Source organism: Mustela putorius, unplaced genomic scaffold (assembly GCF_011764305.1).
Source record: "Mustela putorius furo isolate JIRA1106 unplaced genomic scaffold, ASM1176430v1.1 tig00003899_pilon_pilon_pilon, whole genome shotgun sequence".
Taxonomy (NCBI): domain Eukaryota; kingdom Metazoa; phylum Chordata; class Mammalia; order Carnivora; family Mustelidae; genus Mustela; species Mustela putorius.
The window spans coordinates 19,476,631-19,499,018 of NW_025422048.1; the positions used below are offsets into that span (position 1 = coordinate 19,476,631).

At 39.0% G+C, this 22,388-nt stretch overlaps 1 protein-coding gene across 8 annotated transcripts in view; it reads left to right on the forward strand.

Moving 5' to 3' along the window:
- ENOX2 (ecto-NOX disulfide-thiol exchanger 2) overlaps nt 1-22,388 on the forward strand; it is a 267,589-nt gene that overhangs the window by 179,738 nt on the left and 65,463 nt on the right. For 3 of the 8 annotated variants that reach the window (XM_004778712.3, XM_004778710.3, XM_045068220.1), the window contains one exon: nt 18,095-18,229. In XM_004778712.3, coding sequence (XP_004778769.1) covers nt 18,133-18,229 — 97 coding nt within the window. In that variant the 5' untranslated portion in view covers nt 18,095-18,132. Of the gene's footprint in view, nt 1-5,739; nt 5,915-5,939; nt 5,946-9,777; nt 9,878-12,699; nt 12,705-14,241; nt 14,252-15,605; nt 15,738-18,087; nt 18,230-22,388 lie in introns of those variants that run through there. The other 5 variants (XM_045068221.1, XM_004778706.3, XM_045068222.1 and 2 more) reach the window with 5 other exon arrangements.

Here is a 22,388-nt window from a genome sequence, read left to right on the forward strand (position 1 = left end):
TATTATGGAATGGTGGTAATGCCTCTGCTAATTTTCACTTAACCTCTCCATGTCTCCCTGTTTTCTTCAAAAAAGCCCATCAATATTGACCTGCCTTCCAGGGATGTTTTGAGGACATAATGCGGTAGCCACAAAAGGAGAGGACACTCAGCAGTAATTGGGGGCCTGTTCAGCCACCCAACCACCCATTATCACTAGTACTCAGATTGCTTCTAATGTATCATAATAATGCAACTTGTAATCCACATATGGGGGTAATTTATGTCAGGTGGTGATTGTTAGTAATAACAAGCTATTTGCACATATTCAGAATATAGGTGTATGCATCTCTTATTTCTTTTCCTTTGTTTGCAAGTCTCATTTTATAACCTTTTGCCCAACCTGTTTTTACCTTTTGCACTGCATATACCATTACTTTTATTCTTTGAATAAGCTTAGTATCTCAATGAACAGCTAGAACACAGGAGACTGGTTTGGAAAAGCAGTTTAAGTAGCCAAGTCCAATTAACGAATGGTGCTGGATTTTATCACTCAGCTTTATTAATGGACTTCATTCCCGCTGTATCACATTTCTTTCCCTAACACATTTGTATAAAAGCCCTTGCCTCTCTCGTTAACCCCTTTGGCTGGTGTTAACTCATTCCTGGGCATTTGTTGCCATAGTTGCAGCCATCCCTCAGCTGGAGCCCTCCTGTTAGCCCCTGCTGTGGCCATGCGGGTCTGGCTTGCTTGTTCCAGGCGTCAGCTGTTAGGCGGAGGGCAAGAGCCTTGCAACCTCAGAGGTCAAACTGCTGTCCCATATACTTAAGCCCTGTCTATATTTTTTTCTTCGCAGCAGATGGGCATGTGGCTGTCCAGCCTCAAGGCTGGGAAATGTGTATGGGAATATTACCAGCCCTCTTCTCTCTCACCCCCCCCCCCCGGGTACCCAAGCAGGTAGCCTAGCTCTATATTCAAAAAGATGATCGATATTCCCCCTCTGTTGTTTGAATCTCTCCCTTCAACACCTGTGGCAGCTGTGGGGAATCATGCACAACTTTTGTCTGTTCAGTGAAATAATTGCCAGCAGTTTTATGGAACATCTCTTGTGTGTATTTTTACCCATTATAGATTTGATTATATCGTTTGTAGAATGGAAACGTGGCTTTTCACTGCTTACTCTCATTCTCACAAATCTTCAAGGAGAGACTCTTTCAAAAACAAAATGGAAATAACATGCAAATGGTTATGTTAATATCACACAGGCAAAAGTCAGGATCTTCAGGTGGTTCCTTAGGCACAAACTGATCAGATGATGAGCACATCCTGCATACATTTCTGTTCAAGTTACCAGCTAGAACTGTCCTATGAGAAATGACTAAGAAGAGAAAATGTTAGATGCCTGTAATGTGTGACTCCTTTCTGCCCTAGGCTCCAGCACTGACGTAGGCCAGAGCAAACAAACTCCCACACACGCAGATTGGACAGGTACAGTGGGATTTGAGGAGGATGTTTGTAGGTGGAAAGTTTCCATGTAGACAGTAATACAGAGTTAGGAAAGAAAATTTAATTTTGTCTGCTCTGTGCCAGCTTTGCCAGACAGCTGGCAAGGGTAAATCTGGGAATTATCTCCAGACGTAGAAAATTCACTATCTAGTCTTCTACTTTGACGTTAACAGAACTGATATTATAGCATCATCAACAGCATTAACAACTAACATTTATAGAGTATCTCACAGCTTTCAAAAACTTTTACAATTGATATATCTTGTCTAACCATCTCACCAACACTCTAATATCAGTATTATAGTTGTATGCATTTTTGTGATGAGGGAGCCAAATCTCAGAGATGGTAAGTAACTTGCCCAAGGTCACACAGCCAGTAAGTAGCATAGTCTTCTGATTCCATAATCCTGAGATAACTATGCTAGGCAATACACATAGCCCTGTCACCCTCTTTTTAGCCCACTGCCATCTCCATGTCCCCAAACCCATGCAGTGATTTGCTTGGAGAAAAAAAAAAAAAACAAGGAAAAAGAAGAAAAAGAAAGTAGCCATATTACAAAAGAATTACTGTCTTTCCAAGTGGGTTCACCATTAAATGATATCTTTTTTAAAAGATTTTGTTTATTTGACAGACAGAGATCACAAGTAGTCAGAGAGGCAGGCAGAGAAAGAGGAGGAAGCAGGCTCCCTGAGGAGCAGAAAGCCTGATGGAAGGCTCCATCCCAGGACCCTGGGATCATGACCTGAGCCGAAGGCAAAGGCTTTAATCCACTGAGCCACCCAGGCGCCCCATTAAATGATATCTTTAACACACATGTTCGTTCATGGATCACAGACTACTACTGGAAAAGCTGCATGGGGTGGGCTGAGAAGCAAGTGAAAGGAGAGAAATGTGAGAGAGAATAGCACAAAGCAAAGCTCTTGGCAACTAAAGAATCCTTCAGAAACTCAGACAAAATATTTCTGAAGAGATAGCATTGCCCTATCTAGTAGTACTGTAAGGATACACAAGTAATGATTAACACAAAATTTAGAATAGTGGTTACCTCTGAGGAGGGATGGAAGGAATTAGGGAGGGGCATGTGAGGCCTTTACAGGTAATAATTATATTCTTTTTTTTTAAACTGCATGTTGGGTACACAATTTTCATTGCACCCTTTTTTTTAATACTTTACACTTATCTCTTATAATTCCCCCTTTGTACCTATTCAGTTTATAGAGAAAGACAGTGTGAATCAGTGAACAGATAGGATTTGACATATAGAAATTAGCTTTACATTTTTAAAATAGGTAGCCACTCTTGAAAGCTAGTTTCACTTTAGTTAAAAAAAAATTAAAAAGTAGCCACTTTGCTCTGACAAAGTGTCCCAGTGACATACCAGTTGGTTTCTCAAGAAGTTGTGATGTCTGGGGAAGGCGTGCTTTCCCATAATTTTCCCAGGGTCTTTGAGCATTTCAGCTGTCTTGTCCCTCCCCTCTTTTTTCTCACAGTGAACTTCCAGGTTGTAGGAGAAGAAAGAACAGTGGCACGGTCATTTGGAAATTTGAAATTAAGTGCTTGAACTATAACCACGGATTTATGGGCTGTTACCCAGAGAGTTATTATCTTTTGGCTTTCCTTGGTGTTGAACCTGACAGCAAATGCAGTGAACCAGTGGGCTTGTGTATTTATTTTCGTCACCGGTTGATTTCTCTGTGACCAATCTAGGAATTCTATAAGCACAGGCTGACAGGAATTATGGCTTTTCTTCCATGTGGAAATAAGTGGATAAGCAAATACTCCCAGCCTGATTTTCTTTCCAATTCGTTATTTACAGGGAATTCACCCTCTGTAATCATTTTCAAATCAAATTTGCTCTACCATCCCTGTAAGGTTTGCTCTGGAGATCATCACCAACGTAGACATCTTTTATTTTTTAGCAGCTTATGTCCCCTCCATGTTAATGCCAATTAAAAAAAAACATGAATGGATTAAAGGTGATGTCACTTGTGGCCTGGAGATTAACTCAGGAAGAAAATTTAAGTCACAGCAGAAATGGATAAAAGGAAGGAAAGTCAATAACTTATGCTTGTTTGCTATTTGGACTACTATTGCTGTATTAAAATATTCAAGAGAACTATTGCATTAAATGGGGAAAATATATCATATGTAAGATAGATTCCGGGAAAGGTACTATTATTATCATCCCAGAATCACAAAGTGCCGACCAAATCACTTGCCTATAGATTGTTCCTGGAGTAGGCTGATGCAGTGGGTGTCCTCTGCCCAGCTGTCAGAGGTCACAGCTGTGGCCGTAACCTCTCTTTGTCTTATTGAAAAGATGGCCATGGAAAGCAACTTTTCCCGCCTACCCCATTGCCTCCATCCTTGTCATGGAAATGAAGAAGTGATGCTAAGTAATTCTGGCTTTCCTGCACCACAGATGGGGTGATCACAAGTGAGAGCATGGATGTAAATGCCATCCATGCTTTTGGGAAAAAAAGCAAATAGGTTTTGGCAGCAGGTCTGATGGGTTTGGGGTATATATAGTGGAGGAAGACGGTTAACACTGGAAAATATTTTGAGGTTTTATTAGCAGTACCACTTTTAAAAAAATGTAGCAGATGAGAAGCATATAAATTAGTCCCACTGTTCTTTCTGGCAGCTCTCTTGGTAAAGAACTGGTTAGAGAGAAGCCATATTGTTCTTTTCTGTTTAAATACATACCCCAGTATTACTAATGGCTAGTTCCTCTACTGGTATTTTCCTGTCCTTTTCATAACTTAAGGAATTATAATACCCCCTTATTTCCCCACCCCAAATGGCCCCTGTTTTCTATAAGATATCAGAGTTAATTCCCACTATTGTTAATATATTAATAATAATTACTAGTATTTTACTACCACTTACTGAGCTAGCTGCTGTGATGGACTTTTTTTTCATGTATTTTCTCCTTTAAGCCTTACCACAGCCCCACGAGAGAGATATTATTGTTGTCCTCATGTTTCAGATGTGGAAAATGAAGACAAGAGGCATTAAGTTACTTCCCAAGAATCACACAACTAATAAGTGATAGGCCAGGATTATATCTAATATAAAAACCATGATCTTAACTAGTTATAACCTCATTTTTTTCTTTATTCAGGATCACACAGCATTAAAGGTTAAGAGTTTATCATGCTTGGTCTGGCCAAAGGCATGATGGGGGTTGGTGAAAGTGTGTTGCAGTTTTGAAAAAGAAATCATTTACTTTAAAACATGATGTTGGGGGGTTGGCAATGTGAAGTTCTGTATGGTATAAGCTATTATTTTCTGATTATTTGTTCAATTAAAGTGAAGTCTGAAAACTCGACTTAGGCTGCTTGTTGAGGTAAAGAGGCTAGAAAGGGCCAGAATTACTGGCACCAGGCAGAGCCATTAGTCACTGCTTCCTGTGGCTGTATGTGTATATATAGCATTGCCCTTAATATCTGAAGATGACTCTGCTGAGGCAGCCAGTTCTCAAGCCAAAGTTCCTATCATCAGTAGAATTTAACACTTGACTTGTTTATAGTGGTCATGGCCAGTGTCCCACCCCTCTGACTTAGACCATAGCCTTGTAGTTAGTGACTCACAAAGCAACTCAACAATACAGTCTAATACCCATCCTCTTAAAGTCCAACCAACTGGAGAATACAAAATTACTCTAGTTTTTTAATATTATACTTTTAGGAGAGAGGAGTAATAAGTAAACTGATACAGAAAATATTCTCTGCTCACGCCCATTCCCCCAAAGACAATTTCTATTCTAGTTTTTAGACCTGGCACAAATACAGCCTTATCTCCTACACCTTTTAAGATACCCACAGTACCATCATAATTGGTTTATCCTTTGAAACTTACTTCCATCGCCTCTCCAGATTAACATCACTTCCTCTGTGTTCTGCCTTCCTCTCTACCACCACCTCTCTTTTCCTCCCAGCAGAGTAACTGCCTCCCCTTCGTATCTCTGTTTAGCCAGTATCAAGCTATGCAGTAATTTGTCTATCTCTCCCACTAGTCTGTGAGCCCCTTTAAGGGCAGGGAAACATGGATTTTTCACTCTTGTACTACCAAATAGTGCATGCGTTTAACATGTTTGTTAAATTAATATTCAGAATGGATCCTGAAGCCCTGCCGTAATCTTACTCAATGATTCAGGTAGAGCTAGCACATATTGACCACTTGTGTTTTCACCACAGTCTTGTGAAAGGAGCAGCATCATTCTTATTTATACACGAGGAGACCAAAGTTCTGTGTTTCTTTAATTTGTAGTAGGCCTAAGAGTTATCTTGGGTACTTGCTCAACAGGCAGATTCCTCAGCACCACCCAGATGGAAACCTCAGCTGTGGACCCTGGAACATGGCTGGTTAGCAAGCACCCCAGGCAATTGTGATGCACATGATTGGACCGCACTTTGACAAACACAGGTGTGAGTGAGTGCTACACAGCAAGAAAAGAGTCAAGCCAGAGTTGAGACCCAACCTCTAAATTCCAGATCTAGTTATATTTCTCTTTGTTGCACTCTGTCTCCTATGGCAAGCAAGTGGACTCAAACATGTTGGAAAGATTTTCAGGAACAAGGGCTAAAGTAAGATGGCTTATGGATTAACCCCAGGACTACTTTTTTTTTTTTCCTCCAAGAGATCTTGCCAGGCTTCCAACAGCATAGCAGCAGGGATGTCAAGTTACCTCTTACAAAACTTACGTCAGGAAAGCATAGACCACAGAGCTTTGGGAACTTACAAAATTTATGCTTCTTTTTTTTTTTCTTTCTCTGTCCTCCCCCTCCCCACCAGCCATACCATTAACTTAAAATCTGTTGTTTAACAGGCAGTTAGCACAGACATTAAAATAGTTGGGGGGTAAGGTATTGTTTTTGTGGCCCATCTATGCTTTTGCTGTTTTTGTCTAAATATTAGGTAAGGAAATATGGAAAGAATGCAGTGATGCAATCTCAAAACTAAACCACCATAGTCGACTATTCAACCTAGACCAGGGTAATATGAGTTCACTGGGGTCTCAGGAGCCCAGGAGGCCAGGGATGGGAATGACAGACCTTAGTCCAGAAAAGCCCAACAGAGTCTCCAGTGCAGCTAGCCCTTGCTTTTCCTGACTGAGAAAGCTTCCAAGATCCTAATGGTGGAGCGTATTGGACTTCCCGGACCCCTGCCTCCAACCTCAACCTATTCTCTTGGTTCACATACAGCTTATAACCTTGAAGTGACAAGGACTATTCTGAGATTCTTCAGTCTGTGCCAGCCCATCTTGAAATAGCAAAGGAGGCCCCCAGCTCCAGCTCAGAGAAGGGGGAGAAGAAACCCCCACAGGGCAACCAAATGGTTTCTTTCTTAACGGGAGCTAAAACAGTGGAAAGATAAAGATTAAGTGGGGTTAAGATCATGATTGATTATTTGCTCAGCATTCTTTATAGTATAGTTGTGTATAGCTCAGGGGTTAAAAGTATGGGCTCTGAAACTGTAACTGCCTGAATTTACATTTCAGTTGCAGCATTAACTCCATCTGTGACCTTGGGCAACTTCTAGCTTCTTTGTCTTTCATTTTCCTTATCTGTAAAATGGGTATGATGAATATTACCAACCTCATAGGCTTGTGAGAATTAGATTACGTAATACATATAAGCCTTAAAATGGTGTTTGGCACATAATAAGCATTTAATCAGTACTAGGAATTAATATCATTATTGTTAGGTGAATAATACAGGTGAGTAAAAAGGCTAAAAAGTGTGCAGAACTTGCCTAAAGTCACACAGCTATTAAATAGTAGAGCCAATATTTGATGTGGCGTCTATCTGGCTCAAAATCTATATTACTTCCACTATACCTTGTTGCCTTTACAAATGCAGGATATATGCTGTGAGTTCCTTGGAGAGGTGTATGCCAAGACCTGGGTCCTTCTTCCTTGCTACACCCCACCCCCACTGCAGCTGCCATCTGGAGGCTGGCTTGGCACTCTAGCTTCTTGTATGTCTAGTTAAAAACCTTGAATATCCATGGGGCACCTGGGTGGCTTAGGCAGCTAAGTGTCTGACTCTTGATTTTAGCTCAGGTCCTGATCACAGAGTTGTGAGATCATGCCCCACTTCAGGCTCCATGCTCGGCGTAGAGCCTGCTTAAGATCCTCTCTCTCTGCCTCTGCCCCTCCCCCATCAAAAAAAAACCACCTTGAATATCCTTGTAACTGCTCCAGTATGGAGGTGGCTGCATCCAGGACCCTCCAGCTTATAGACTAAACCAATGAAGCTTCCAGGATGAGGGTTAGTTTGAGAAACCACTCTCTACACTGAGGTTCTCATCTGTATACCTTGAGAATCAAGTTATTATCTCCCAACCTCTACCCTGCCACTCTCACAGCCCTTGTGAAAATGGTTACGTACAATATAGGCTAGCACAGAACCTTTCCCCTTCCCTCCCTACCCTTCCCTCCTCTTCCCCAAGAAAGAATATGTTGTGACATCCTGATCCCCTTGAGGGTCTCTTTGATCCATTCATGGAGACACTCATAGGGGAATAAAGCCCTTGCTTGTCTAATAGTATCATCTTTCTCAAGCCATCTCGGAGTCGTGTCTTCCAAAAGCTCCTGTCAGTTCTCTCACCCTGCATAGCCATGATGCAAGCTGTGGTGTCACTGCTGGTGACGTCTGTAATCAGAGAGAGTGGGATGTGCCTGGGGCTTCAGTGCATTGTTCACAAATAATGATGGATTGTTAATTTTCAAAGAAAATGAAGAGGGATTCAAAATAGCCCCTGCAATGCACAATATATTGCTTCATGAGCAATAAATACCAAACAGAAGATAAAACCTTGAGCCCTAGGCTTAATGCAGAACCAAAACACGATTTATCCTGCTGTTTACTTTCCCTTAGCCGGAGAACAGAAAGCACAGTGTTACTCTGTTCTAGGACACCCAACCCTGCCCTTGTGCCATAATCTTTTACAACATGTACTTCTTGAGTGCCTACTGTATGTAAGGTCCTGTATGATGTGCTAGAGATGGTGTTTTCTTCTGTGTTCCATGCAAGTATTTCCTAAACTTCCTCTCTCTTTCCTTTGTCACTGTATTCCTAGTGTTATTTGCAAGACTTCCAAGGCACCTAGACTCTCCACTGTGAGGATCATTTCTTTGGTGTGAAACATAAAATTGGCCATGCTAAAAATGTTAGTGGATTCTTGATGGAGGAAGTGGTCCGATTTGTTTTAGTACAATGGCATAAGGGAGTAGCTGGGAGGTGGGATTGGCTGCGCATGTGGTAAATGGGAAGGGATTGTGAGGAAGCCAAGGGTATGGGATACCAGGGTGGCTCAGTCAGTTAAGTGACTGCCTTCAGCTCAAGTCATGATCCCAGCATCCTGGGATTGAGTCCCACATTGGACTCTCTGCTCAGCAGGGAGCCTGCTTCTCCCTCTGCCTGCCCTCCTCCTTGTGCTTGTATGCTCTGTCTCATTCTCTCTCTTTCTCTGAGACAAGTAAGAAAGTAAGAAATAAATAAATAAATAAATAAATAAAATCTTAAAAAAAAAAAAAAAAAAGAGAGAGACCAAGGGTATAAAGCACTCTCCAGTAAGAACACATGGAAATTGCTGCAGTGGAGCAAGGTTTCTCAGCCTTAGCACTATTGACACTTTGGGTCAGATAATTTTTTTTCTGTGGCAGGGGTTGGAGGTGTCCTGTACATTGTAGAATGTTTAGCAGTATCCCTGGCCTCCCCCCACCAGATTCCAGTAGCACCTCCTACCTCCAATCATGACGATCAAAGGTATCTCCAAATATTGCCAAATGTTCCCTGATGCAGGAGTGGGCAACTTAGCCCCAGTTACGAATTCCTGCTATAGAGGACCTAGGGAACACCCACCTGTGTAATGATGAACTCGATAGCCCTCCCAGCTCAAATATTTTATAACTTTATGCTTTCCGCAGTTTAATATCGTATAGTGGTTAAAAGCATGAATTGTGGAATCAGACTACCTAAGTTTGAATCCTAGCTTCACTGCAAGCTAACTGTATCACCATTGACAGGTTGCTTAACCTCTCTGTTCCTGTTACTTCAACAGAAAATGGGGATGATGAGAGGTCTTACTTCATAGGGTTGTTGTGAATTTTAAGTGAATGTACTAAAGTGCCTAGAACAGTGCCTGGCACATAATAAGTATTAAATAAGTATTAAGTATCTTTAGTCTTGTTATAATTACTATCATTAACACTATTATTCACCATTTATCTAAGTACTGGTATGTTCCAGAGGTCTGTTTCACCCAGCTTTGGACCACTATCTTCCTTCTGCAGAAATGACTAGAGGGCTAAGTCCACGGTGCAGTACTACACAATGCAAAGAGATTTTATTTGGCTGTGGGTCTATGAAATAGGCTTTGCAGGTAAGCCCCACTTTATACAGTTGCTGGGTTCTTCCAGAGTTCACTTATTTAAAAGAACACTAATTGACACCTACTTTGAGCTAATCACTGTTGAATACGATAAAAGTAAATGAGATTTATATCCCCTGCCCTCAAGGAGCTAACAAATATGGCTGCTACGTTCACATTTATTTTAGTAAGTTTAATTACCTTTAAATTTTCAAAGAAATTCTAGTCAGTTCCTTTTTACTCAGGAGGAATTCATTTGTGATGAAAAACATCTTCCCGTCTACAGATATATCTTCCTTAAAGTTTGTATTTATGTAATTGTTGTTTTCTTATATATAATCAGCATGTTAAGATTATAACACCTCAAATAATCACCATTTATCTTCCCCTCACTCTCCATTTAAAATTTTCAATTTTCCTCAGAAGAAACCCACCAAAAGAGATTTTATCTTAATAAAACAACAGAGTAGTATCTGAATAGCTTGGCACCTGCTATACACCTACGTTCTTCTGGGAAGAAGAATGTCTTTGCAGGACCCTCCTACCTATGTCATAGATTTCCTCATGCATTTGTTTAAAATCATTTATTAAACATCTGCTCTGTGTCAGAAACGGTGTCTAGGCACTAGAAATAACAAAGAGGAATAAGGGAATCCAGAGTTTAGGAGGAGAGGCAGACACAGAAAGAGGTGATCAAAAATACAATGTGAAAAGGGCTATCATAGTAATGTGTTCAATGAGCTAAGGGAGCATAGAAGATAAAGGGCTCTTTGAGAGGGAGTTCAGTGAGATGGATAAAACTGTGGGCATTAGTACCAGAGCTGCCTGGGTTCATTTTCCTGTTTTACCCCTTATTAGCTGTGCAATATTAAGCTGATCACTTAAACTGCCTGTGCCTCTGTTTCATCATCTGTATAATGTATTATTATAATTCCTGTATATGCTTTGTCTCTCAGTAGACTTTGAACCCTTCAAGGACTAGGACTACTTCATTATGATCATCTTAATTATTACCATATTACTGTTACTACCTACCAAGTACTTACTATGAGTCAGAAGCCATGCTGAGTTCTTTACCCACAATATCTAATTTAATCTTCAACAAGCCTATGAGGTTGATGCTATCATTTTCCTAAATTTGTAGCTTGCCATTTTTTTAATCATCAAACCCAGTTCTTTATTCAGAAGACTTACCATAGTATGTAATTATTTTATGTTTGTCTATATTTTAATATCTCCCTCTTGCACTAGAGAGCTTCATAAGAACAAGGTTAAGGCCTGTTTGACTCACCATATTGTCTTCAACGTCTAGGATGGACCCTGACACATAGAAAATGTTCAGTGAGCATACAGCAAATATAAAAGGAAGGCTGGAAGGCAGACCGGCAAGAAGAAAAGAAAAGGGAGAAACAGAATGAGCATATTATGGTTACTTAGTAGAGCTAGACTCTGGTCCCAAATCATCTGACTCTCAAATGCATATTCTTGATCACTAGGCAAGATTGCTTCCTACGCTTAACAAACCTTCCATAAATGCTGGTTGACAAAACTCTCTCCTCAGCTTTGCACAATACTGTGTAATAAAATTACGGCAAGCATAAAAGCCAATGGATATAAGCCTGGGCATAAAAAAAGAGAATTACAGGAGAGTAAATTGCCAGAGAAGGACAGCTTTGTCTTAATAAAAAGAGTATGGTTGATGAGATAACACCAACATACTGAACTTGTTTCAAAGGAAATAAAGGAAACATATGAAATAATTAATTCTACTACAGAATGGGTGTATCACAGAATGTGTATGTATGTGTGTGTCTGTGTGTGTGTGTTTTCTTCAAGATCAAATAACTGACAATAATTGACTAGTTCAATCAACTGAAGTATAATATAAAAATAAACAGATGGCAATGACTTGATAGTTATGGAGCAATACCAAGTTAATATGGCTAATTACTTCCAAGTATTTTATTCTTCTGGCACTAATGAACTTTTGCTCCAAAGTGCCATAAATTCAATCAACTTACCCTAGAAGGCATTCATTCACAATTACTCTACAACTTGTGATCTTGAGGAGTCGCCACACAAGGCAGAACAGAAAACCAGCATAACAGGAGATGTTCTTCAGATGGGTAAGGAATTTTGAAGACTATTTGACAGCACTTGATACTTGACTTCTCAATATTCTTGGCCACTGCCAGTGAATGTAGGACTTACGGGGAAATGAGCAATCTCTTCCTTTAGTGACATGGGACGACTTTCATAACACACTGGAAATTGCTAGATGTCCGTTTTTAGTCTAGAAAGTGATTCAGGTCTGGACTTAACTTTTCCACCATTAAGTGATGATTCTAAACAGATGTTCAGCACAGCATATTTTGTTACTGCAGACCTTAAATCCAGATTGCTGCCAGACAGAAGATCATCTGGGATTTCTCTTTGAAAGTAAAAATTTACAAGCGTGCTGATATGTACGACTGTGCCTATATGGGAGAAAGATTATAGCTAATGCTATCAAACTAAATTATTAGTTGGGTTCATCTATCTCTAGTTGTAACCCTCAGTAAATTTCTATATGTCAATTCAGTTGTCCTGGAAAGAGAATTAGTTTAGCAAATATGCTATCCCTTTTAAGACAATTTTATCATTCTGAAAAGGTATATAAATAATCAGTTGCCACTGCATGGATTGCTTTTTGCCTAAAATCAATGTAAGTTGACTTTCTTTATTCATTCATCCAAATTTTTCTTGAATTCCTACTTTATACAAGACACTGAAAAGAAACAAAGACACCTAAAACCAAGTCCCTTATGTAAAGGAGCACACAGGCTAGCTAGCAGAAGAGAAACATGTAATTCAAGAGAGACTATAATTCAAGGCAGTCGATGATAATGTTCAGTTATTCTTGCTTCCTGGAATGCCCTTAAACCCTAATCCTCCATTTACTACCTGGAGGAAAATTCTATCCCTCCTTAAAGACTCATTTCAAATTATTCTTACGCAGTGAAACCTTCCCTAGTATTCCTCTTTCTCTCTGTGCCCCAAACACAACCAAAAGCCATTCCAGCAGATTTAATTATTCCTTCTCTATTCTCATAGCACTTTCCTCATAGTTTTACTGCAGCACTTATTAAAATAATTTATATTTAGTTGTTTGTATGTCATGCTCTCATTGTATTATGAGTTTTTCCAGAGCAGTAAATGAATTTTGTTCATCTCCATATTTCTAGTTACTAACACATGACCTGACATATTAGTAAGACTCAATAAAAGTTTGGTTTAGGGGAAAAGAGTGAGAGAATAAGCAAACACATAAAAATCAAATTCTAGATAAAATGTTAATGATAATACACTAGGAGGGAGTAATTGATTCCAGGGAGGTGGTTTCACAGACAAGGTAACATTTCAGATGACCCGTGAAAAATGAGTAGGATTTGACAGGTAGAGATGGGTGTTGGGGGAATAGAGGGAAATGAAAAAGCAGAGCTCCTTAAGAATTTAAGAACTGAATTTATCATAGCAAAATAATGCTGTTAATTACACATGGTCCTTATCTAAACCATCTGGTTCATGTAAACAAGCCTATCAGGAACTCTACTTGCTAACATTTTAATAGGCACTTTGAATTAATATATATTTTTAAAATAGTAATACTGTGCTATCCTTTTTTTAAAAAAAAAAAACTGATAATTTAGGTAATTCTCTCCCCTCCCCAGAAATTAGTCCAGAGTTTGGCTAGGTTGGTACGTTGTAAATTCTCATTTTTTGATCTCAGAATTCTTTATTAAGAATAATTCTTGGGTTAAGGACATTGAGGAGGGTATGTGCTATGGCGAATGCTGTAAACTGGGTAAGACTGAAGATTCACAGACCTGTACCCCTGAAGCAAATAATACATTATATGTTAATTTAAAAAAAATTCCTGATTCTCTTATGTTTCCCAGAACTACAGAGCCAACGAGGAGCCAGACTCTTGCAAGAAAGTATTTTTGGTATGGGGGCCCAGTCCTTCTAAACCTAGATGTTTCCTCTTGAATTCATTCTGCAGCTATTAGAGAAAATCAGGGTGCATATTCAGTGATCTAAAAAGGCCCCTTCCAGCTATAATATTCCCTAAAACGTGTCTCACCTGGACTGGAGATTGGGTGTTCAGTTGAACCAAATAATCAATATGTAAACTCTTGACCCAAATAATCAATATGTAAACTCTTGACCCAAAGGATATTTGATGCCCCATGTTTGTTTCCTTAATAACATTTACAAGGAGACTGTTTCTAGCCATAATATGCCTTCATAGGAGAGCACTGAAAACTGGGTATGAGGGCTAGAGTTTCTACCCATAGAGAAATTGCCAGTTCTGAAATGTGACTTCTGACTATAGTAACAAATGCTTAAGGCCATTAGTCACTCTGTGTGGGGGCGGAGGCAGTGGTTTATGGAGAAGATACATAGAGAGCATAGAAGAATGATAAAAACTAATATTTCAGAAATAATGTTTCTGGACATTTGCATTTACTTGTTCTGATCATTTAGTGCCCAAAATAGCACTTTTCTTAAAAAAAAAAAAAAAAGAATCATCCTTATGTTCCCAGGTTAGAACGATGTGATAGATGTTAGCAAATAGCAAGCTACTATTAGAAGGGTTGCCTTCAGGAGTATAATTGGCAGGAGTGTACATGAGAGGTAAGAGAAGAGCCATGGAAAGATTTATCTAAGGCAATAATTAATCAGAGGGAAATTTCCCAAAATAAGTCTTTCTGTGCTCCAATGACTTATGATTATATATCTCCCAACTATGAAGTATATACATGCACACGCACATATAACCCAGTTCAATGTCTGCTTATGTCATCACTCCCCTCTTGCTTCTGTATCTAATAACTACCCATCACTCAAGACATGCTCTATAGAAATCTGGCCCATTTGTTCAAATCCTATCTTCTCCATGAAGTCTTTCCCACCTACTCAAGCCACAGTAACTTTTCATTCCATAAACTTCAGTAACATTTCTGGTCAATTCCATTCAATTCTTTGATTCTTAATTGTTCACTGGAGATAATAAAGCGAAGTGGCTAAAAGTATATAACCTGGGTGACCTCAGACAACATAGGTGATCTTCAAAAGCCTCTTATCTATTAGGGATACCTAGGTGGCTCAGTGAGTTAAGCATCTGACTCTTGGTTTTGGTTCAGATTGTGATCTCATGGGTCCTGGGATCCAGCCCCAATCATGCTCCTGCTCAGTGGGGAGTCTGCTTAAAGATAATCTCCCTCTCTACCCCTCCCCCACTCTCTCACATGCACACACTCTCTCTAATATAAACAAATCTTTAAAAATAAATAAAATCCTCTCATCTATTAAATTGAGATATAAATAGTTCCTCCTGTAAAGTTGTTTTAAAAGTTAAATGAGAGTAATGCATGCCAAGTGCTTTACCTAGCACGTAGTGAGTGTTCAATAATTATTGGTAGTAATGGATGAAGGTGGTGAGAGTAGTGATAATAGTAATAATCATTACCACCATCACTGGTCTCTTAAGTTAGATTGTAGAACCTTTGAAGGCAGGGACTATGTATTCTATCTGCTTCTATCTATAATCTCTGATGTACCCCTAATTCCCCAAACATTTAGTTGGCTAATTTGATATCTGTTGATTGTGTATCCATTTCTATTCAATGCTACTCCCTCAAAGATATGAAATAACATCAAAAATATAATTTTTCATTTCTTATTGCTACTATGGAAGCCCTTGGATGATTTTTCTTCGTTTGCATGCATGAGTAATTTGGATGGAAGCTGCTGAAGTAATTGTAATTCAACTAGACAATTCAACTAGAATTCAACTAGAGAAGAATGAGAAGCATCCCAAGCTCCTATGGTATATACAGTTGGGGGGAAAAAAAACAGAAAACTATAAAACTTTGATGAATGAAATCAAAGAACTGGGGTACCTGGGTGGCTCATTTGGTGAAGCCTCTGCCTTCGACTCAGGGCATGATCCCAGGGTCCTGGGATCAAGCCCTGCATTGGGCTCCCTGCTCAATGGGAAGTCTACTTCTCCCTCTCACACTCCCCTTGCTTGTGTTCCCTCTCTCGCTGTCTCTTTCTCTCTGTCAAATAAATACAATCTTTAAAACAAAAACAACAAAAAAGATTTCAAAGAACAAAATAAATGGAGAGATATTTCATGTCCATTGATAGGAAGACACAGTACTGCCAAGATGTCAGTTCTTCTCAACTTGATTTGATGCAGTCCCCATCAAAATCCAAACAAGTTATTCTGTGTATATCAACAAACTGATGCTTAAGTTTATATGGAGAGGCAAAAGGCCCAGAATACCCAGCACAATATTGAAGAAGAACAAAGTTGGAAGGCTGATGCTACCCAACTTCAAGATTTACTATAAAGCTACAGTGATCAAGCCAGTGTGGTACTGGTGAAATAATAGACAAGTAGATCAGTGGAGTAGAATAGAGAACCCAGAAATAGACTCCACAAATAGAGTCAACTGATCTTTGGCAGAGGAGTAAATGCAATACAATGGAGCAAAGATGGTCTCTTCAACAAATGTGCAAGAACTGGAAATTCACATACCAAAAAAAAAAATCTAGACCCAGATTTCATACACATCACAAAAATTAACTCAAAATGGATCATAGACCTAAATGTGCAATGCAAAACTATAAAACTCCTAGCAGATAACATAAGAGACTAAAGGACCTTGGATATGGTGATGGCTTTAAATACAACACCAAAGTCATGATCCATTAAAGAAATTATTGATAAGCTGGAGTTCATTAAAATTAAAATCTTCTCTTTTGCAGAAGACACTGTAAAGAGACTGAGAATACAAGCCACAGACTGGTAGAAAATATTTGCAAAATATGCATCTGATAAAGGACTATTGTCTAAAATATACAAAGAAATCTTAAAACACAGTAAGAAAACAACCCAATTTTAAAACCTGTCAAAAAAAACTTTAATAGATACCTCATTTTAAAAGATATGCAGATGGAAAATAAGCATATGGAAAGATGCTCCACATTATGTACCATCAGGAAAATGCAAAGTAAAACAATAAATACCACTAGACAACTATTAGAGTGGCCAGAATCCAGAACTCTGACAACACTAAATGCTGGTGATGCTATGGAGCAACAGAAACTCTCATTTATTGCTGATGGGAATGCAAAATGGTACAGGTACTTTGGAAGACAGGTTGACAGTTTCTTATAAAACTAAACATGTTCTCAGTACAGTCCACTGATTGTGCTGTTTGGTGTTTACCCAAAGGTGGTGAAAACTTATGCCCACACAAAAATGTGCACATGTATGTTTATAGTAGTTTTATTCGTAATTGTCAAAACTTAGAAACAACTGCAGTGTCCTTCAGTAGGTGAATGGATAAACTCTGGTGCATCCATATGATGGAATATTATCCAGGACTAAAAGGAAATGAGCTATCAGACCATGAAAAGACACAGAGGAACATTAAATGCATACTACCAAGTGAGAAAAGCCAATCTGAAAAGACTGCATGTTGTATGATTCAAACTATATGACATTATAGAAAAGGTGAAATTATGGAGATGGAATAAGATCAGTATGGCCAGGGGTTGGGGGCAGGGAAGGGTGAATAAGCAAGCACAGAGAATTTTTAGGGCAGTGAAAATATTCTGTATGATACCATAATGATGTATACATGTTATTATATATTTGTCCAAAACCATGGAATGTACAACACCCAGAGTGAACCCTAAAGTAAACTACGGCATTTAGGTGATTATGATGCATCAGTGTAGACTCATCAGTTGTCAAAAATGTGCTTCTCTGGTGCAAAATGTTGATAATGAGGGGACTGTGCATGTGGGGGGGGGGCAAGGGGCCCATGTGAAATCTCTGTAACTTCTCCTTAATATTGCTGTGAACCTAAAACCGCTCTAAAAAAATAAAGTCTTCATTAAAAAAAAAAAAAAAAACAAGGGAAGGAAGGAACAGAGGGAGCAGAGAGAAAGAAACACACTAAAATGCCATCTGGTAAACTGCTTTCAAATTCTGTGACTTACTGCCAATTCAAGCCGTATCATTTTAACCCTTGTAAAGAGCTGGCGTTAAGGCCCTAACTACTAATTTCTCCATTAGTCCATTTCTGTAAAGAGTTTGACAGTTTGTTAAGCAGACTACATACTGAAACCTTAATACAACAAATTATTTTGCTTGTCATTTCTCTTTAGCTGATAATAGTAGAACTCTGAATGTGGATTCCACTGCAATGACACTACCTATGTCCGATCCAACTGCATGGGCCACAGCAATGAATAATCTTGGAATGGCACCATTGGGAATCGCTGGACAACCAATTTTACCTGGTATGCTATTTTTAATCACATCACAAGTGTTTCTTTTTATTGGCCATGTGGTAATAAATATAACAGTATGACACAACTTCTTTTGAAGTTGGCATTTACCAGATTCTGCCTAGAGTGTGCATTTTTTGTAATATGAACTTTGTGGGATGGGTGGCCAGAAGTTACTAGTATACTCCCTATCGCACTATGGGCAAGGTAGGAATATATATGATGCAGGATATGATCATTAAATATTTAAATAGCTCATTGAAATAAAAGACAACAAGATTTGGCAGGGAATTATAAAGTTTATTTAATTTTATAGATTTAGAGGAGACAAACACGGAGTGGAAATGAGATTTGACTTAGACATCTCAAAAATCGGATTCATAAAGTGGGGAAAAGGAGATGGTGGGACCATCCCAAAGTTGTTCATATTGAGTAACTGTTTCAATTTTTTTAAACAAAGTAACCAGTAAGAGAATGGGCATGGTGTACTAATGCCATCTCCACTAAAGATAAAATCAGAAGAAAAATGCCACAGCATCTGAAGCATTTGGTTTAAACACACACAAAGAAGTCTTCTGTGCTTTCAGAACTATTAACTATTAAAATGGATTTGTGAAGACATTAGGAAATTGCCATCTCAGGAAGCCTTGGTTGGGTTCTTTTAAAATACCCTAAACATTAATCTCCCCAGGTTCATTTAATTGTGATCCTTCTTAAATGAATGACAGAACCAGGCTGATCAAGTACCTTGCTACTCAAAATATAATCTGCATAATCCAGGAGGTGTTAAGAAGCCCAGAATTTTCAACCCCAGCTCAGAGCTACTGAATCAGAAGCTGTATTTTAACATGATCCCCAGGTTATTGACAAATAATGGATCTAGAAATGGATCTAGAGTGATGCCGCTTTGTTGTGCCATTTGTTTATATAGTTAATGACTCCCACTCCCCCCAAAATAATTTCACAACTCCAGTTCAGATTTTGAATCCTTGTAAGTTATAATGGGAACGTGGTAGGGAAGGCAATGATGCTTAATAATCTTAATAATAAATTAAGAAATGTGATTACATAGAAACTGGGAAACCAGCATTAAAGTAGCCAAATATAAAGAAAAAAATATGTGAACGAGAAATGGGTGGAGAGCAAAGGAACTTGGATTTTATATATGTCAGAGGCAAAGAACTCTCCCATCGAACTATACTTCATGCTCTCGACTATAGTTGACTAGATCGCATCCTGCTCCATTAGACCAACATGTTTGAAATGAGCAACCAGGGATCCTTTGAGGGCCGAATGATTGGACCATTGATCTCCTTGGGTTTTGAATGACTATTGGGGGCAATCTGGAATCAGCAGGTGCTATGACAGGAGCCAGTATTACATAATAGTTAAGCGCTCAGAACTGGAGTCAATCTGCCTGACTTCCAAGCCTATTTCTTTCACTACTTTATTTTGAGTTGTTAAATATCTTCTAGGAGACTCAGTTTTTTCATTCATAAAATCAGACTAATAATACTTAACCCCTAGGGGTTTTGTGACAATTAATTGTGCTTAGAATGATGCCTGGCACGTAGTTAGTGCTCAGACATGTTGGCTATTATAATACTTTAAAATCATTGTTAATATATTTCTTACAGATATTTCTAAAGGGTGTAATAGGTCTTTAAATTTAGTTCTTCATTATTTCACTGTAATACAATTTAAACTAAAACATTATATATTATTTTATAGCTCCATATGGAGTTGTCCTGAGTCACAATCTCTTATACTATAGAGTTTATGGAAATCTGAACTGTATGGATCTATGACCTGGGAAAAATGTTGAGGCCATATCTGCTCTGATGCCAAGGGGACTCTATGTGAGTTATAGCAGATAATTTGTAAATTACCACATCAAAACATAAACCTGTGCTCACACAGTAATCTTTGATACTTAGCCACCCGTCTATAATGTGGTGGGAGAAAAGCTTAGCATTGAGAGCAACAAAATCATCCAAACCATCATTATAGGCCCAAAGCTTATGCTGGGGACAATAATTGGCCTAAAAAACTGGGTACGTTTTCTTAACAGTAACTCAGAGGGTTGTTCTTGCAGAGAAGGTATCTTGCTTAGTATTTAACAACATGGGCCTCAAAGACAGACTGCTTGGGTTTGGGATCCTTGCTGTGCTGCTTGCTAGCTATATGCCCTCTCTCTAGTTACTTGACCAGTCTGTACCTCAGTTCCCTCATCTCTAAAATGGGAATAACTATAGTATCTACTTCATAGGATTGTTGTGAAGATTAAATAATATACTTAGCTCAATGTTTGGCCTATAACAAGCGTTCCATAAAGGTTTATTAGTATTATTACTATTAGTGGTACTATATTCTGTTTAAGATAAAGGAAATACTAAAATACCTCCTTCAAATGGCTGCTAAGCTGCCACTTAAATTGAAAGCATTTGGGTGCTGTGCAGCCACTGTCAGCTCTAATGAGTGTTCCTCACATCCACTTCCAACGAGACATTTGAAACGGTGAGAGTGATTTTAATTTCTACTTCTAGCCCCTTTTCTCTATATCCTATTTTCTTAAGCACTATGAAGAAATAGATTCTCAGGGTCTCCTTCAACTTTGTGATTCAGTGATCTTTTAGCTCTGCTCTAAGGAAAGTTATTTGACTTTTTGGAAACCAGGTCTTAAAAATGCAGATATTTTTTAAAGATTTATTCATTTATTTATTTGAGAAAGAGAGAGAGAGGTTGTGCGCATGAGAGAGGGAAGGGACAGACAGAGGAGGAGAGAAGCAGACTCCCCGCTGAGCACAGAGTCCCAAGAGTCCCACACCAGGCTCTATTACACCACCCTGCCATGGTGACCTAAAGCCCAAAACAAGAGTTGGATGCTGAACTGACTGAGCTACCCAGAAATACGGATACTTAGGTTAGTAGTGCCCTTCTTGTCTTAAAAATACGTGGGACAGTAGTATTGGGCTGAGACATACTTTGTGAAGCTATCTGTAAAATTGCTTGAATTTTGGGTGAACTAATTTTTCTCCTCTCTGTATTATTTTAGGAAGTCAGTTTAACAACTGAGATTAGAACATGGATTCTGGTTCTGGATTGCCTAGGTTCAAATAAATTTGTGTTCTACCATTAAGTAGCTGTGTAAACACTGGCAATTTACCAAACATCTCTAGGCCTCAGTTTCTACATCTGTAAGACAAAGATAATAATAGCACCTATGTCATAGGGTTGTTGTGAAGATTAATGAGTAAATAAATATGTTAAAGTCCTGGAATGATGCCTGGTTCACAATAACCTCTCAGTGAACTTAACAATTATTACTGTCTCAAGTTCACATCTGATATATGGCTCACAAAAAATTGAATTATGTCTCATTTGTATTCTTAGCAACAATGAAGTGTAGTGAATGCAGAAACAAAATCTTCCCCAGGAAAGGTGCTGGATGATGGCACCATTGACTGCTCCCTGTAAATCTGAGGGGGTGTCCACAGAAATGGAAGGTTGGCACCACACTCCAATGCTGCATACCTTTCTTTTTTCCAGGTTTTGGGAAAGTGTCCCTATCATCTTTATTATGTAACATTTTAACCAAATGGGCTAAAACGTCCCCAATCCTCTCTCTGCCCCCTCAAGATTCCTTAAAATGGAAATGGCAGCCAATGAGCCACATGGAACTTTTTCCTGAGGTCACCCACTAATGGCTCAGTAATTCAACAACTTTTCTTCCCCTTAGGTTTCCTACTGAGACAGCAGACCTTTTTGTGTGTGCTGTCTCATCTGACCTGTGACAACAGAAAAGGCTTTCGGCACTGATGAAAAACAAATGATACATAAGCTTTCTTGACTTGCCCTGGAGAGCTCAAATCCATACTGTCATGGAAGCTGAGTCTCTTGGACACATACTTGTCATCAGGGCAGTGGGGAGCAGAAACAGGCCAACTCTGGGGTTTGGTTGGGAGCTCCCTTTCATCTAACATGGTGTTTTGTATAGCTGCTGTTCAGTAAAGTTAATCCATAATGATGGCAGATTAGGAGGTTCCCTCTGACTGGCAGCTGTCTTTCCTGCAGGAATATTTGTTTTTCCAAGCTGGTCAAATAAGACTAATGTTAGTTTTCACATGAAGAGAGGGACCAAAAAGAGTCAGACCTTCTGTTTAAGGAGTAT